The following is a 13,739-nucleotide window of genomic DNA, read 5'->3' as shown; positions in this document are numbered from 1 at the left end:
GTATTCCAGCGGTGGGTGTCTGTACGTAGTTAGAACCTGGCAAGAGAGCACTCGCGAGGAGCCCGCAGGCGGGGCTGGTCGGCGCCCGGGTTCTGCCCCCTGCCCGACCCTGCCTGCCGCCTGCTGCCTGCCTCCGGCTCGGGCCGCCGAGCGCCCTGCCCATTTAAGGAGGCGGGCCGTACCACCGCAACTTTCTTGACAGGGGGTATCCCGGCGGACTCGGACAACTTCAAGGGAGCCGAGAGGCGATTTCTTTTCCTTTCTAACTGTGGCCCGCGTTGTGCTGCTGCTGGGCAGGCGCTGGGCGCCGGCGGTCTTCGAGCGTGGGGGCCCGTTGGCTTTCCCTTCTCAGAAACTGCGCCGGGGGCGCTCGCTCGCTCCGGATTCGGACGCGGCGCTCCCCAGGCTCGTCTGGAGTGCAGATCGCCGCAGAGGCCCCAGTGCCCGGATGTCCATCAGGATTAGCGCGAGCCAATACGGGCCGAGCCCGGGGCTGCGCCGAGGACGCCCGGGGCTGGAGAGCAGGTAGTCCCGTAACATCGGGGCGCCGCGCCGGGACGCGTACTCGCCCGGCTCCGCCAAATGGTGAGCGCGGCGCTGGCAGCAGGGCCCGCGGGGTGAAGGCGCTCATGGACGGAAGACCCCTGGCTCTATAAGCTGAATTATGGCAGCCCAGTCAAGGTAAGCCGGGTACCGGAGAAACTTTTTAAACGCATTCGTGGCGAGGGGGGCTGAAGGTTGCGGGGGCGGGCAGGGTGCGGGGAAGGAGACCGGCAGGAAGCAGCTTTGTCATTGCCTTCTCATCATTCCCGAGGCTGTGGCTTGACTAAATGTCAGATAAAAAACAGTTTGGAGAACATGCTGAACAATTTCTGCATAGCGGAGAGAAGGATGGAGTTAATGTGAAGATTAAAATTAGATAGCCCCCTTCTTTCCCCAGAACTGTTATTTTCCCGGACATTAAGTTCATTTCACTTGTCCGCCCTTGCCTAAATTTCCATTTCGGTTCTTTGTGCGCCTACCCTTCGGTTCTCTGGATTTCTTGCTTGTCTCGAGGGGGAGTTTAGAAATACGATTAATGTAAAACATAGTTCACCTTGGAGAGGATGGGTGAGAATTTGCCTGGTGAGTGAAAATTTTACTGCTAGAATGTACGATTCCACATAAAACGGCCCCGCTTACGTGAATCTGCTGAGTAGGCAAAGACCGGGAACGCGCTGGGGTGGTGAAGGGGAGAGAGGATAATGAACTGCAGTTGCTGTCAGAGGAGCGCTATTGTAAGAACCTCAAGCCCTGTCTTTCCATGGTTTGTTACTGGTTTTGTAATGAGCGTTAAAGAAGAGTGATGACAAGGCATTAGTGATTATTATCCAAACTGTTCTGTGCGATTTTTAGTTTTGACAGCAGTTGGTGCTAAGGGAGACTTAGGAGTTATATGCATTCTCTTTCAACTGTGTTTTGCTGGAAAGCAGTTTGGTCTCATATTTAAAAATAATAGGGCTCTTCAAGCTGATATTTGATGTAGAACAGTGATTTTGGGAGGTCTCAGAAGACTTAACAAATTTCACGTCTGAAGACTCAGATCATGGAGAGAAATGAATGTTAAATGTTCATGTTTGGGCTGGATGAGACTGAATTTTTTTTCCTACGAAGTAGAACTTTCTAGGAAGGAAAGAGCTTCTCTGTGTAGAGTATCTCCTATGTGCTACCTGCTTTTTATATTTCTTCCTCTCAACCCAGTGGTTTATCCTCTGCCTCCATTTTATTGATAGTTTTAAGAAAGTGGTTCTTAATCTGGGGCCAAGTAGTAGGAGAACTTGGATGAGAAACAGAAGTTGCGTCTCTATCTTTGTTAACCTCTAACTGAAATTTAGTGTTTTTTTTTTTTTTTTTTTTTAAAGTAGGAATAGAGATAAAACTATAGTACCAGTCCTGGTGATGTTATCACAAATAGAAACTATGTGTCTTTTCATAATCTTATTACAATTGTTGCAGATATCTTCAGATAACTTTTGCGCTTTCCACTCAGGAAATTAAGGAACTGCTTTATCTTGCTTAATTCAGTCGTAAAGAAAAACAGTACTGTACTATTAATTTCTTTTAAATGTTTTAATAGGTGCTTGTCTATATAATCTGGCCCCTTTGTATTCTTATGTATTTTATTTAATGTATTTAAAAACATTATTCTGATAGTGGTGTTATTCATCAGACTGCTACAGAGGTCTGTGGCACAAAATCTTCCATTAAGATACCTTGATCTAAGAAGTTAGTAAATGCTGTGTGACAGAGCTCAGTAATATAGCGCAGGGATTTGAACCCAGGTGTGAGAGATCCAATGCCAGCGCTCTTAAACTAATGATAAAAATAAAATGAGACACAAGCTAAATTGGACACTGCTGTGTGCCAGGCACAGCGTTAAGCAACTTTAATTGGATTAGCTCTTTGACTCTTCTCGGGCACCTAAATAGGTAAGTACTTTTATTATCCACATTTGTTAGTTAAGGAAACTGAGGTCCTGCCTGGCTGTTTCTTGCTTGAGGTCACAAAGGTGGAGCAACGCCTGACTCCAGATCTGCTTTGCACACTTCCTCCCTTACGTGCTTCCTCTTTAATGCTGAGGTGAGATGTTAAAGGGAGCTGCCAAGCCTCAGTATAACAGTACAAAGAATGATTCCTGCTAAAATTGGTTGTTTGTAATATGTAATAATCCTGAGTTATCAATGTGGTGGTTCAGCTTGCCAGCAATTAAAATAGATGAATTGTGGTTATTTCTGATCCTCTACCTGGCCTTCCGACATTCCCTGGAACTAGGAACAGTCACAAGACTGTTACGTCTGCTGTTTTCTTTGTGTGTTGGGAGTATATCTCACATTTTGTAAATGTCCGTTTTCTTTGGTTACACCTGGAATGTGGTCCAAGTTCATTCAGATATTGTGCTCTATGGGAGAGAAGGTAATCTTTGAGATCCAAAGAGAGAATATATGGAGAAGATTCAATATATTTTGGGACTTCAGGGAAACTCTAAAGCTGGGCCACGTTGCCCTGAGTAGTGCTAAGAGAAACCAAAACATCACCTGTGATGTAAAAGCTCAGGTAGTGAACCATGTGCTATGCATTAGTGTTTGTTTGCTCTTGAGACAATTAATTTAGACTGACAGACTCATTGTACTTATGATTCATAGCTCGGTGTTTAACCACACTAGTTTCATTGTGCATTGTTTAGTTTGATTCCTGATTTGATATTGATGGGTGATATATGACTTAATTTTTTATGCAAATTGATTAGGCAGTGTATTCCCGTCCCTGTAGTTCACTCCTTAAGGCAAGATATTGTCTCCCACATTTTAGTCTCCCCTACATAAGCTAGAAGTACTTTGAATTGAGAGATTACCTAAGTATTTCTTGGCTTGTGGACTTTTATAAATTAAGGTTGTATATTCCTCTACCTCATTTTAAAACCTAAGAGTAGGAAATTTGTTTTGTGGTTGATTTCTTCTCTTAAAGCTGGAAGACATTTCTTGACTAAAATGCGAATTAAATGCTTTTAAAATTTAAATTTTGGGGGCTATATTTTGAAAACAATGAATATTTGGTTTATTGTGTTCCCAGAGTTGTGGAGAAAGGTGGTCACTGAGAAATGTCATGTCAGTTAAAGCGGATAGTATGCTGTGTCTGGGCTCTCAGATAAGTGTGTGCTTTCTTTGGAACCTATAAACATAACAGACACATTGAATATACTTCCTTGTGGAAATTGCAACAAACTTGCTTTCTTTAATGTGAAATAGTTACAGAACATGACTTTAGTTACTGGACTCTGATGGAAAGTGCATCCAGACTATTTTATAGAAGTATAAAAACTAGCAACTGATTAACGTAACAGTTTGTAGACTTTTTTTTTTTTTTTTCCTGCAAGGATTAACAGTGCTTTATACTGAGGAGTGATGTTGATGAATACAGGAAAAAGGAGGGCTTTGTCTGATTCCCCGCCTCTGCTGCTAACCCTCTCATTGAAGCAAATCCCTGAATTCTAGAAAGGAAAATATACATACCTTCAAATACCATCAGGGATTAGCCAGTTAAAAAAAATCACCTGATGCTACCTGAGAACCCCTGGCCCTTCTCCACCCTGGGGCAGGGGTGTATGCATGGGAGTGGGGGAGTTGAACTTGCTTCTTTGGGAGAGTTGAATCTGGTGGCTGAGCACGGAGCTTCTCAAAAGAAAGGATTTATAGACAAACTGCAGAAGGAAAGTAGGTTCAGTCAACTCTCCCACAGTTTTTAACTTTTGAATTTGACTAAAATTAATGTTAATGAAGCTTTGAAAAATCAATAAAGAAGCGAAGTCAGATTGTTCCCAAGATTAATATGAAGCTGGTTTTTGGTGGATCTCTTTGACTCTGGGGAGGGAAAGTTTTCCGTTGCGAAAAGCAGTGCTCTTAAACTGGTGTAGAACCAGTTTTGCCCCGCCCTATGCCCATGTCTCTGATTCTTTGAGCTAGTGATTACCTTGGAAGAAAATTCGTGAATGCAAAACAGCTTTGATTAAAAATGAGCCAATATCAAAGAGAATGCTGTGGTTTTGGAAAGGTACAGTTCAAGGAAGAGATTTTGGGACAGAAATAATTTATGTAGTATTTTGATCCATTGAGTATTCTCATTTTTTCCTTCTTGTGACACCATTGTAAACAGTGTCCTTGACAGAAGAGAAACACAAACAGGTCTTTTAAGTGATTTCTTTCTAGTTCATCCTGAGAGCCCAGTTGAGCTTCCTGACTCACAATCTAGAGCTGCTTCCATGATAAAGACTGAAGGAGCGGTGAGTCATTTTTTAAAGTCAGCTGATTTATGGGGATGTTGTTGTTTTGGCAAAATTAATGCAAGTGATCTCTCAAGAGATTTTGCTGGATTCTCTACCATACCATGAAAAGATATTCCATAGCTGGATTTACACTCTTGAAAATGGGGTTTTTATGGGTGCTGCATTTAAAAATTTTAAATTTCAAATATATTCAGGAATAAAAATATTATAGATGAGAGAGAAATCTACTTTTTCATCTTGGTTCTGTCATTTATTTGCTGTGAGCCTCCAAATCTATTTTTTACATAATAGCTGTAAGATAGAGGAGTTATAAAGCTGATTTGTTAACTATTGCTTTGAGGTATATATAAACTTAGTTTTCTGTTAGCAAATTTCTCCATTTCATTTTTTTTGCATAAATATACCTATTTTAGTAGAGATGGGATTTCACCTTATTGGCCAGGCTGGTCTCGAACTCCTGACCTCAGGTTTCTTTTCCAAGATAGGCAAATAAACTTACTCTAATTCTGTATGTCAGATACAGTGGAAATACAATATGCACCTCTAGGACAAAGTTTCTTAGAGCCACGTTTCTTGGCTCAGAAATAGAAACATATAGTGAGGCTGAGTATAATCTCTTTGTTGTGGTTCAGTTACATTTTATTGATATAGGGTGAGTACATAACTTTTACAGTAAATGATTACCAATCAGTACATTTTATTGATATCGGATGAGTACATAACTTTTACATGTTAAATGATTACCATTTTTACTTGAATGTGAAAATTGGGGGAACTGAAGTAGTATTTTCTGTCTCCTTCAGATGGTCCTCAATTCATTTTATTATGAATATAATGTGTTCATTTGCTCAAAATAACACAGCAGGTAGAATGTACAATGTCTTGCTCAAGTACAAATGTATCAGATGAACTTTAGATTTACACTTCAGGAGAAAATAATATGTATAACTTTTGGTGCTAATACTCCAGGGAACTAAAAGTAAAGATTAACTTTAAAACCATGCAAATTGCTGACTTTCTGTGTCTTGGCAGTGATCAGTGTTGAGAATCCCTCCCCTGTGCAAACTTTTTCCTTTTCTTATCTATCCACGGGGAGTTAAAGCTTAACCTGATGGCCACACAGCCAACAGACCTGGCATCTTGAAAGTCTTGTTCTCTGCTGAATATCTGTTTTCTTGTGTTAGTTTATTAGCTTTGTTTTTAATTTAACCAGATTGAACTGCTATCAGGTTCTTTTTTTTTTTTTTTTTTTTTTTTGGGTTTCGCTCTTGTTGTCCAGGCTGGAATGCAATGGCGCGATCTCGGGTCACAGCAACCTTCGCCTCCTGGGTTCAAGCCATTCTCCTACCTCAGCCTCTGGAGTAGCTGGGATTACAGGCATGCGCCACCATACCAGGCTAATTTTGTATTTTTAGTAGAGGTGGGATTTCTCCATGTCGGTCAGGATGGTCTTGAACTCCCGACCTCAGGTGATCCGCCCACCTTGGCCTCCCAAAGTGCTGGGATTACAGGTGTGAGCCACCACGCCTGACTGAACTGCTATCAAGTTCTTAAGGCTATTGCTCGGAGCAGTAATTTGGTGACAGATTTAATATATTAAGAGGAAATCCCAGGGGTAACATCTTGTCTAAAGGAACTCAAGCAGACAAAGGGTAAAATATTTTTATTGACACCTAGATTGCCTTTATTTTGGTATGTTTTCAAAGGGCACTCACTGTTGGATTGCATTCTAAAAAGTACCAAGAATTGCTTTTCCTCCATGGTGGCTCATATGGGTGAGGGCTTGGAGACCCCACAGGCCACATGATCCTTTGTTTTGGTGGTCTGGGGAAGAGTTAAGGCTGTGAGGAAGATCTTACCTCTTTTTTTATTTTTTTTTATTTTTTCAATTTTTTACTGCTGGATTGGCAACTAAACAAATAAAAAGTAAAAGGCTATTTTAGGGGTAATATGGTCATATGAGGTTCAGGGTTCTCAAACTTGATTAGACACAAAAATCACTGTGGTTGCTTGTTAGTGTGCAGATTCTGCTCCCACTCCCCCAGAGATTCTGAGTGGACAGGTTCTGGGTGGAGCCCTGCTGTCTGTAAGGCCAGGGGCACAGGTACGGTGCTTTGTGAGATGGTGTGTGTGTGAGTGAGAGAGATCATGTAAACCATGTTGTACAATGCTATTAAAGTTTGATTTAATATATGCTTATAAATATACATTTTTCCCTCTCCTGTTGAAACAGACTGGAGGTTGGTAGAGAAGGTGGGTATCCACCTCCGTGAATTTATCCTTATATTACAAACTGTTGGTTGAAATGTCCAAATGCGTCTGTTAAAAAAAAATAATAATAAAATAAAATTAAAAGATACCAAGAAGCATTGTCCAGTGTTTAATCATACAGCACCTTCCAAGAATTGTCTCTTCTCAAGGACCAGGGTATTTAATTTATGTTTTTCTATCCTTGTGGGCTCCCTCCCCAGTTAAGTCTCTCTCTCTCTACCACACACACCCCAGTTTATCAGGTGGCAGTTGTTTTTGTTCCCAGGGAAAAGTTAAAATGGCTTGGTCAGTTGTGTCCAAACTTTGTGAAACTGAAATGAAAGTTTTGTTTTTTAATAAAAGCTTTGCTTAGGGGTACTGCTGAACAAATAACGTTCAACAAGACATTTTAAATGGAACTCCTACTGGGAAGTAAATGTTAAAATTATAGCAGATGTCACTTCCTGTAACAAAATTCAGGAAACAGTCTTTGGTATGTGGGTGTTGTAACTTTTCAATTCTTGGAACTTTCCTTCAGGAAACTGTCCTGTCAGAAGCAAAGCAGTCAATAAAATATGAAGCACAACTTAAATTGTGTTATGCAGTGTAATTAAATTTTGATTTGGTGCATATGTTTTTGTGGTCAAGACAGAACCGAGATTATCACGTGACTTTCATCCTGGACAATGTGTGTCTGGATAACTTGTTAAATTGCCTCTCCCCCACTGATCTCCCGTCCTGGTTGCTTTAAAAATACAGGTGTATCTGATTTACTGCGGACTTGAATTTATGGAAAGTGGTATAAATTTAATTAGTTCTCGTTTTGTACAAAACTATGAAACCTGTTTCTAACATGGCCTATCTAGTAAGTTGGTAGCTTTGAGCTTTGATAAAGTTTGAGTCCATGATATTATGGTTTAAGAAAAATTTTCCTTAAAGGAAAACAGAATGTGTTATTGAGTTAATATGCTAGGTTTTAGTTGTTAATTTGCTGAAAGGATATTCATTGGTATAAAGTAACCTGCAGCTCTGTCCTTTTATATTTTTTCAGGTAATTTTGACCTAGCAATTACAGCTATAGGAATGTTTTCCTGTTACTCGTTTATAGTCTGTGTCTCCCTCTCCCCTCCAGCCTCCTTTTAGAGTTAGACAGTGCTAACTCTCCATTTAAAAAAGTTGTGTAAAAATAAACTTTGTACCGTAGGGGGAAAATTAGGCAGTAACATTTACTGGCATTAGAATAGTAAAAGGATAAAATGAAACCTAGTGTATTACATTTATACATAATTGAGGTATTATAACCTAAAAATATTGGAAAGAATTATTAACGTTATTCGAATTGTCTACTTATCTTGTGACTTGGTTTCAGTAAAATTCAAAGTACCACTGGAACTTAGTTTTTGTTTTTAAGTGGGAACTCTGCCCAGAAGACAAAAAGTCCTAGGTTGGCAGTTATAAAAGATTGAATTTGATAATTCTGTCACTGCTGATGGTGTGAGTTTTTTATTTGTTCTTACCCTTAGGGCAGGGAGGGGCCTCCTCTTACTAACACCTTCATTTCTTTCTTATTTTAGGAGTCATGTTTCTTTAAGGATAAAGTAAACTCGTTAGGTTTACTTAATTCTGAGTTTAAATTTGTAGGCTTTACAGAGAGTCTTGGCAGTTTATGATAAGCCTAGCATAAAACTTGATTTCTTTCTGAGGTCACTCGTATTCTGTGTTGACATCCTACAGTATTGGTATTATCCATGATCTTAGAGTATTTTAAAGAATGAAGTAGTCAGGTGTAGTGGCTCACACCTGTAATCCCAGCACTTTGGGAGGCCCAGGCGGGTGGATCATGAGGTCAGGAGATCGAGACCATCCTGGATCACACGGTGAAACCCCGTCTCTACTGAAAATACCAAAAAAATTAGCCGGGCATGGTGGTGGGCGCCTGTAGTCCCAGCTACTTGGGAGGCTGAGGCAGGAGAATGGCGTAAACCCGGGAGGCAGAGCTTGCAGTGAGTGGAGATTGCGCCACTGCACTCCAGCCTGGGTGACAGAGTGAGACTGTCTCCCCCCCCAAAAAAAAAATATTTTATTGAGGTCTATTGTATATGTCATAAAATTCACTCATGTCAAGTGACAACTCAGTGATGTTTAATTATTTTACTGAATGGAGTGACCAGTTTTATAACATTTTATCCCATATCTGGTAAGATCCCTCCTGCCCATTTACAGTTAATCCCCGTCCCCAGCCCTACCGCCATAACATACTTTCTCTCTCTGTAAATATCCCTTTTCTGGGCATTTCACATAGTGGAATCATAAATGAAGTATTATGGTTTCTTGCATCTGACTCTTTTTACTTGCATATGTATATATATTTTAAATTTACCAGCCTCAGCGCATTCTGGCCATACTTGCATAATTTTTTGAGGTTCATCTGTGGCACACCATGTATCAGTAATTCTGTCCTTTTATCGCTGAATAGTATTCTGTTAATAGATGTGATGGACAGGTTGTCCCAGTTTTTAAAAAATTGTGAATAATGTTGCTATTAACATTTACATGCAAGACTTTGTGTGGACATATGTATATGTGTGTGTGCGTGTGTATGTGTGTGTGTGTGTGTGTGTGTGTATATATATAGTTTTTTTTTTTTTTGGTTAGATAGCTAAAGGTGGAATTTCTGGGTCCTGTGATAGGTTTTTGTTTGACTTTTTGAGAAAATACCAAACTGTTCTTCAAACTATATGCCCAGTCTAGCTTTGAACTGATCTAATTTAGTCAATTTCTTGCAAGTTGTTTGCTATCTTCTTAGTTATTTGGGCTATGAAAGTAGTGGCTCTGAGGTCTGATCAGTTTTGCATTTGATTGTTAGAAAATTATATATTGTTTTCAATTTATATGTAATCTTAAAACACAGCTCATTTTTTCCCCCATATGCAATTCTTTATTGTATTTTGTAATTTGGGCTTTTTGATTAAGAAATTCGTATCAAGGAATGTTTAAACAATGCCAGATTGAGTTTAAAATACCAATGCATACTGATTATTGTCAAAATAGTAAAGAAAACTCCAGCTCCGCAACTCATAAATCCGTCAAATAGCAGAATTTAAATATATTGTTTGTTAAATAGAAATCCTTTATTTTATAATTGCAAAATGGTCCTGGAAATTGTTATTACAGTGTGCATTTTAAATAAAAGCGCTCGGGCAAAAATGAGCTGTTCTCGTTCACTAGAGCCTCACATGCAAAGATAAGCTATCTAGGTGAAGCGTCTGGAAATTATTCAGACTTGGGTCCTGCCTGGGGAAGGCGGTGACTATGTGCCCTCACTGATGGTGTGCTCCGACTTCAGGAAAAGATAGATCTGTTGCAGAAACAAAATGTTTGATGAAATGCTCTGAAAGTATCTTTAGGAGCATGTGTGATGGTAGTGAAAATGAATCATCTTTTTAGCACTCATTCTATTAAAAAAAAAAAAAAGAGCTGTGAGGCTCTGTCTAGAAGCTGTCTTCATTTCTTCCTTTATGAGCCTTTCAAGTGTTCTTTCAACTTGGAGAGCCTCAGTGCATTGTGGCAAGTTACTGAAATCTGCTGCTCTGCGTATTAATTTACCTACTTAAGAATTATATCAGTATCAGCAGCTTTATGAATGTGGCCAATTCACATGCATTAAGTGTTTTTCATATTATCTGTAAATGTATTGAGTACTTCATTGTTCACTAAGAGCCAACTATTGGTGTGTGCAGGGCTCTGAGTTGGTTTAGATAAATACACTATCTCCCTCCCTACAAGGAGCTCATAGTTTGGTGGGAGAGACAGAAATGAGCAAACAAACTGACAAATAAAACAAGTGCAAATTGTGAAAACACAATGGCAAAAAACAAACAGGATACTGTGAGGGAATAATAGGGGGTGGGGAATTGGTCTTGGTTTTGGCGGGGAGAACCTCTGAGGAGGGTTACCTGAGGCAGAGAAAAGAGCAGACCATGACACATTAGAGAAATGTAATTGTCCCTCTAGAATGTACATGGAAGTAAGTGGTGATGGTGGTGAGAAGAATGGCTTTTTTTGAGACAGAGTTTCACTGTGTTGCCCACGCTGGAGTGCAGTGGCGCAGTCGTGGCTCGCTGCAACCTCCAAGAATGGCATTTTTAAACAGGGATAAAAATGTTAGGAAATGACCATCATGTGGCAGTTTCTTGAAATAAAAATTTGATCGTTTTAGTGGTTTGTAGTTCTACCAAAACTTAGCCCTGTTTTTATTTTAATAAAGGCAAAGTGAGTACCATAACAACCTAGCTATGAACTTTAAAATAGAGACTATATTTCTGAAACTTAGGCTTAATTGGCACATAAATATAAACACATTAAACAAGTGTTGAAAAGAAATTTGAGAGGACATTTTTCTTTGGGAGCCATCAAATAAGGGATATGGTAGAATTTAGAAAGGCCCCCAGCTCAGTGAGGTACAGTTATAAGGAAGTGAAGATTTAGACAGTAAGGAGGGCATTCCATCTGGCTATTAAATATAAAGGTTAATTTACAAAACAACCTTTTATACGTGTGACGGACTGTTATGGGAGGTGAGGTGAAAGAAGGCCTCTATCTCTGCCAAAAAAAGTGGTGTTCTTTTTATATATTTAGCAGTAGGAAATAATCTTCTGCCTTGGATATTTTAGGAAGTAGCAGATGGTTTAAGTACCTGTGATATTATGATTATATATTGGTTTTTGTCCATGGTTCCTGGCCCATAACTCCCACAATCCTTGTTAATCTTTTGTTATAATGGTGGGGCACTTTAGGCCTCAGGAAACAGAATCTCTCTCTGTGACCTTCTCTTATCTTCCTTTCACTTGCCCAAGGCAGGACTCTAATCTGATTGTGAGTCTAAAGACTTTTATTCCAGAGAGGTCCTGCCCCATACTCTGGAGGAAGGAATGCCGCACAGAGAGGCCAAGAAAAATCTGAACTGATGGCCTTGCTTGATTTAGATCATACCCTTTTTGTCCAATCACATTTCTACATGGTGGTCAATCTTGCCTATACTATGAAGTCTCCATAAAAGGCCCACGAGGACTAGGTCTCCAGAGAGCTTCTGGATAGCTGAGCACGTGGAGGTTCCGGGAGAGTGGTGTGCCCAGGGAGGGCATGGAAGCGCCACGCCCCTTCCCCCATATCTCACCCTACACATCTCTTCATCTGTATGCTTTGTAATGTCCTTTACAATAAACCGGTAAACGTTAAGTAGGTGTTTCCTTGAGTTCTGTGAGCTGCTCCAGCAAATTAATCGAAACCATGGGATCCCAACTGGAAGCCAGTCTATGAGAAGTTCTGGAGGTCCAGACCTGTGACTGGTGTCTGAAGGGGTGGCGGGGGGCAGTCTTGGGGGCTGAGCCCTCGACCTATGGGATCTGACTCCGTCTCTAGGTAGTGGTGTAGATAGTAGGAAAATCTCCTCCTCCCACATTTGATCGCAGAAATCTTCTGTGTTGATGATTGTTGTGGTGTGAGAGCAGAGGAAAAACACGGTTAGAATTTTTTGAAAACAGCACCTTTTTCTCAAGGGATTCCGTGGTTTCTTGAAACAATGTGATCACAACAAACTACTGTAGGAACTGAAAGTTTTTGTCCTTTGTGTATCACAGCTATATTTAATTACATGAAGTTGCTTCAAAGATCTGCATTCATTATCATCTCATCTCTCTTGTACCTCTCTCCACAGTTATTTTCAAATGAATGTATTGAGTTGTAGACCTTTGTGGCATAATGATTGTTTTTATGAGTGTTTCATAACCATGTAAGAAAGAACATATTTGCTTTATTTTCAGAGTCCAGAGGTAAATGTGGTTTTGTGTCTTACATTATTTCTGTATTCTCATTTTGTCTGTTTGATCTGCCATGGACTGAGAGACGAATAAAAGCTTCATACGAGTACATTACTGTCTTAAGTTTCTTGCTTTGCAAATGTTGATGCCATGTTTTTTATTTTTATTTTTTGCGATGGCGTCTCGCTCTGTTGCCCAGGCTGTAGTGCAGTGGAGCAATCTCGGCTCACTGTAGCCTCCACCTCCTGGGTTCAAGGGATTCTCCTGCCTCAGCCTCCCCAGTAGCTGGGACTACGGGCATGTGACAACACATCCGGCTAATTGTTTGTATGTTTAGTGGAGATGGGGTTTCACCGTGTTAGCCAGGATGTTCTCAGTCTCCTGACCTCATGATCCACCTGCCTCAGCCTCTCAAAGTGCTAGGATTAAAGGTGTGAGCCGCTGCGCCCAGTAATGCCATGTTTTTGATGCACAGATAGTCATCATTGTTAATGTCTTCTTTTCAAATTGTCCCCTTTGGTACTGTTAGTTTTTCATGTATTCTTCCAGGTTTCTTTGAGTATAGGTGATATTTCTTAAAAAGATGTGTATCTTTTAATATTTTCTCCATGTGGATTTTATTTTGGTTTAAGGAGTGATGGAAGGTTTCTGAACCCTTCCTCTCTTCCCCAAGACTCGCCATTCTGTTCTCTATATTTAAGCACCATCATCAAATTCACTGTACCTTTGTACGTGTTTTAATATATGATGAGGCTGATTGCCCTTCTTTACCCTTCTGAGGTGCACTCTCAGAATTTTTGTGGCTGTTTTCTCATGTACTTTTTCCAGATGAATTTGAGTGTTCTGTCAAA

The 13,739-nt window shown here is 40.2% G+C and overlaps 1 protein-coding gene across 4 annotated transcripts in view; it reads left to right on the top strand.

Annotated features, from left to right (window-relative positions):
* Positions 1-13,739, top strand: part of AFF1 (AF4/FMR2 family member 1) — a 208,126-nt gene that overhangs the window by 71,735 nt on the left and 122,652 nt on the right. For 2 of the 4 annotated variants that reach the window (XM_025385118.1, XM_025385116.1), the window contains exon 1: positions 245-681. The exons of 1 other annotated variant lie outside the window; for it this stretch is intronic. Coding sequence is in view for 2 of the 3 variants with exons in the window: in XM_025385116.1 (XP_025240901.1) it covers positions 665-681 (17 nt within the window). In the remaining variant the exon portion in view is untranslated. Of the gene's footprint in view, positions 1-244; positions 682-13,739 lie in introns of those variants that run through there. One more of the 4 variants, XM_025385117.1, reaches the window with a different exon arrangement.

The sequence above is a fragment of the Theropithecus gelada genome, chromosome 5 (assembly GCF_003255815.1).
Source record: "Theropithecus gelada isolate Dixy chromosome 5, Tgel_1.0, whole genome shotgun sequence".
In the NCBI taxonomy this organism is placed as follows: Eukaryota; Metazoa; Chordata; class Mammalia; order Primates; family Cercopithecidae; genus Theropithecus; species Theropithecus gelada.
Note: the sequence above shows the minus strand (reverse complement) of the source record. Positions and strands in the feature narration are given on the sequence as shown.